This window comes from Triticum aestivum, unplaced genomic scaffold, assembly GCF_018294505.1.
Source record: "Triticum aestivum cultivar Chinese Spring unplaced genomic scaffold, IWGSC CS RefSeq v2.1 scaffold118245, whole genome shotgun sequence".
Classification (NCBI taxonomy): Eukaryota; Viridiplantae; Streptophyta; class Magnoliopsida; order Poales; family Poaceae; genus Triticum; species Triticum aestivum.
The window spans coordinates 1-4054 of record NW_025238953.1 but is presented as its reverse complement, the minus strand read 5'-3'; the positions used below and the strand labels follow the sequence as shown (position 1 = coordinate 4054).

The 4054-nt window shown below is 46.1% G+C and overlaps 1 protein-coding gene across 1 annotated transcript; it reads left to right on the top strand.

Annotated features, from left to right (window-relative positions):
* Positions 1-551: 551 nt before the first annotated feature.
* On the top strand, positions 552-2982 carry LOC123176675 (uncharacterized; the record flags this gene model as incomplete). The annotated part of the gene is made up of 6 exons (XM_044590770.1): positions 552-851; positions 1206-1364; positions 1444-1530; positions 1618-1855; positions 1945-1962; positions 2914-2982. Coding segments are annotated over exons 1-6 (871 nt in total), but the record flags the coding sequence as incomplete, so codon positions are not given.
* Positions 2983-4054: the final 1072 nt, after the last annotated feature.

Sequence of the window (4054 nt, the reverse complement as noted above, 5' to 3'; positions counted from 1 at the left end):
GAAATTATGGGAGAAATGGGCCGAAAATGTCCGTAATTATGGGTGTTATTCTTTCTCTGTTCTTGCCGGTTCTAGCTAGCTGTAGCTCATGCTGTTCTATCAGTATTCTTCATTCTGTTTTGTGTACATGGATACGAGTGTAGTTGGGCGACGAAGAAGAGGCTCGAGTAGTTGGGCTAGTGAAAATATACATGACGGTATACACTTGTAAATTATGGGAGAAATGGGCCGAAAATGTCCGACATTATGGGCCGAAAAGTACTAAGAATAAAACCTTTTTTTGCTTTATAAATAAACTCTGTGTATCCAGAATAATACGTTTTTGCTCTATAAATAAACTCGAGAACAAATGAATAACCACACTTATACATCTCTGATTTTTGTTGATAGGATTGTGGACTTGTATTGAACAAATCATGGATATACCAGAATTTTCAGATGAGGAGTTTGAACGCAGCGATGGCAGCTGTCCGACATCCAGGTGCTCCACCAAATTCGTATTCAAGGTCATATCCTCCTTTGATGATTTCAAAAGGAAAATTGTTACCGAAATGGGGTTTGAAGGTTTACTGAAATTTCCTTTGCTGAACAAATTGAACTTGAAGTTTTCAGTGTGGTTACTGAGCAAAATTGATGAGATTAGACGTATGATAATTATAGATGAAAGTAGGCAGTACAAAATGAGCCCTAAAGATGTGAAAAACGTTTTCGGCATCCCATGCTCGGGAAGGAGGGTCCTAGAAAAGATTTCTGATGGCAAGCAGGGCATAGTTTATTTGATTAGGAAGCGTTTAGGCATGGAGAAGAAGGATGGTCATAGCCTCAAGGCTGCACAAAAAATACTAGAGGCAGTACAGGAACCCAATGTCACAAGAGGAAATAAAAGTGTTCAAGACAGCTTTTATCATCTTCATAGTTGGGCATCTACTTGCACCTACTAGCAAGCACGATTACGGCACCTTTGCGTATTGGCACGCACTAGAAAACACCGATGACTTAAAGTGTTGGAACTGGGGAGAATTTGTCCTCGATGCACTTTGTCAAGCAACAACGAGGATAAAGAATGAGTTGAGCAATGGGAGCAACATAAGCTACATAACATGATGTACATTGTTCTTACAGGTACGGGTTAACAATGCTATCCACATAACATTTTTCTTTCGAACGGATAGTTCAGTACGTTTAACTAATACTTGTTTTTTCAGGTTTTCTATCTGGACAATGCCGACCTTGGACCGATGAACATGGACCATGGTATTCTTCCAAGGATATCAGTATTCAACAATGATATACTGAAAAACATGATTCAGTCTGACACGAAAGTAATGGGCGAAAGATCTGAGGCTACATTCGGCAAATCGTTGGTTTGTTATCACTCTCTCGAATTGGCAATTTAGCTTGGGGTTAACATCCCTCTAACTTCACCGTATGAACAAAGTGCAGCCAAGAAGCAGTGTTAACCGTACCACTGATGGAGAAATTTGGACCGCAGCCTACAAACTTGCAGAAGATATGAGGTTACCGATAATGGTATGACTACAAAGTTTTTTCTTTAATACACTAATAAAGTACAGTCATTTTTTGGTATGATTAATTGTCATTTCATTTTTCGAGCAGTGCGGTGCTGGTATTTACAGAGAGCTAATGACCCATAATCAGCGCTGTGTTGAGAGGTTAAATAAAATAGTTGAGTATGAGACAGTGCAGCTAATTGGTAAGTTAGGAGCTATAGGAAAACAATGGAGGCATGTAGATAGCTCAACTAAAGATGGAACTCTACACGACACTTACGAGCAAGATAGGGATGCAGGAAGAAACAGAAACACATCAAACAACAGCGGCTCCTTGAGCACAAGTAAGTTTTCAAGCTTCTTAATTTTTTTCCGCCTAGCTAGACAGAAATAACTATGATGGTGAATGAACACTCCATTTTCATATGTGCAGGAGACAGCAAGCAAAGAGGTAAAAGGGTTGTCTCTTTTTCTCAATTCTTGTCGTCTCGTTCGCCAAATGGGTCGACCAAAAAGACAAGACTTTTTGAGAATGACGACCAGAGACGGCTTATTGAAGACTGCCCAAGTTTCAGTTTGGGAATTGATTTTGACAGCCCGGTTTCAAGGAAGAATAATGATGCAGATAACATAATCGGAATGACAACACCTGAACCTACAGTGGGAGGAGCAATGTCAATTAGCCAGATTTCACCTCCTCGATCAAGGAGAAGCCCATCAACAAATAACATGCTGGAACAACAAATGTATGTGTACGAAAGAGACACTAGATTCATGGACACGGTGAATCTAAACGCGAGGACTCTGGAGTTTGACATCAGCTCTTCACCATTCGTCAAAAGAAGGGCTAGATTGTTAAGTACGAACCAGCGACAATGTCAACCGGCACACATATGGCATTATCAACTCGATATTTGCAAGAAATTCAAAAAATAGTTGCAAAACGTCAACGACAAAAGCACATGTGAAAGGTAAATAAGTTCTCCGTGCATACATTGATTTTTGGACAAGAGGTAAACCATGTCAAATGAACTTTTTATTTTTGATTCATTGATATTCACTGTTTTAATTCGGCATGCATCTTGTGGATTATGCACTACAACCCGAGGTATATCGAGATCTCCGCTGCCACAGTAAGGAGACACCTGTGCATGTTCGAGGACATGGAACATGATTTCTTTGACATTGTAATAAGAAGATTCAAACAATATGACGAGGAAAGGACAAAAGAACCTCACTCTTCCATTGTGAAACACTTTATGGAATCAGACGTTGCGGTACCTAATCACCTCAACTGAAAAACATTTTTTTCAATTTTTTTTGTCTTGTACAACTTTGAGGCTATGACCATCATTACGACAGCATATAATAAATTAATCATCTTTTGTTTTTTGTGTTTCAGACATGCATAATGGCTCAGCATTCAACATCAGCGTATTTAGCAGTAAGGGAACAGTTCATCGGACCACATGTAAAACACGTTTTGAAATAAAAAAAGTTCAGCGAAGTTCGGCTTAAACACGATAAAATTCGGCCAAACACGATAAATTTCGGCACATTTCGGCGAAGTTCGCGGATTTTCATTACATAGCACATATACATAAACTAATCTAAAGGAAAAACTGGCAGAAGTCGCCGCCGTCGCCGTCGTCATCGTCGTCGGCCTTCTCCTCCTTGACGCGGGCGCCCTGCTGGACCCCTGCCCGGCGTCGCCATGGCGGACTGGTGGCGGCGCATCGTCATCGTCGTCGTCGCTGTCGCAGATGACGACGACTCTGCCTTAGTCGCGGCCGCGTCGACGCTCCGCGAAGCGAAGCAGGGCGGCGCACTGGCGCTCCTTCACCTTCTCCAGGCGCTCCTTCTTCATCTCTATGGAGTCCCTGCGCGCCCATTCCAGGGCCGCGTCGTCGTCGTCGAGCTCCGTCGTTACCGGCGCGGCCGACTCCTTCTTTACCGGCGCGAGCCCCGGCTCCGTCTTTGGCTTGACGAAGCGCGGAGGAGGAGCCGACGAGTAGGCGCGCCGGCCGCCCTCGTTGATGACGATGCCGACGCTGTGAGTGCGCCGGCCGAGCGGCGTCTCCATCGTGGGCTCGGCCTTGACGCCGAGCAGGGCCGGAGTGCCGGAGAAGTGCGATGAAGATCGGGAGGAGGAAAAGGAGGAGGACCCGAACCTCCTTGGAGCCCATGGCCCGGCGCGTCGGTGCTGCGCCGGGGCGGCCGCCCTCGTAGGGTACGCCAACGGCGGGTCGTTGCCGCCCTCGAGGTATGTCAGCACGCCCTCGAGTGTGCGGCCGGGGACGCCCCACCACAGGTGGCGCCCCTCGCTGTTCTGCCGGCCACCAACCACCGGCACGCCGTTGATGGACGCCAAGCGCTGCTGCTGGCGGCGCTCGAAATACGCCGCCCAAGCCGTGTGGTTGTCGGCGGCGTACTGGGGGAGGGAGAGTTGGGCGTCGGTAAGGGAGGCGCGCACGACCTCAACTTCCTCGGTGAAGTACTTCGGCTTCGCCACGGCGTCGGGCAACGGGGGAATGGGCACTCCC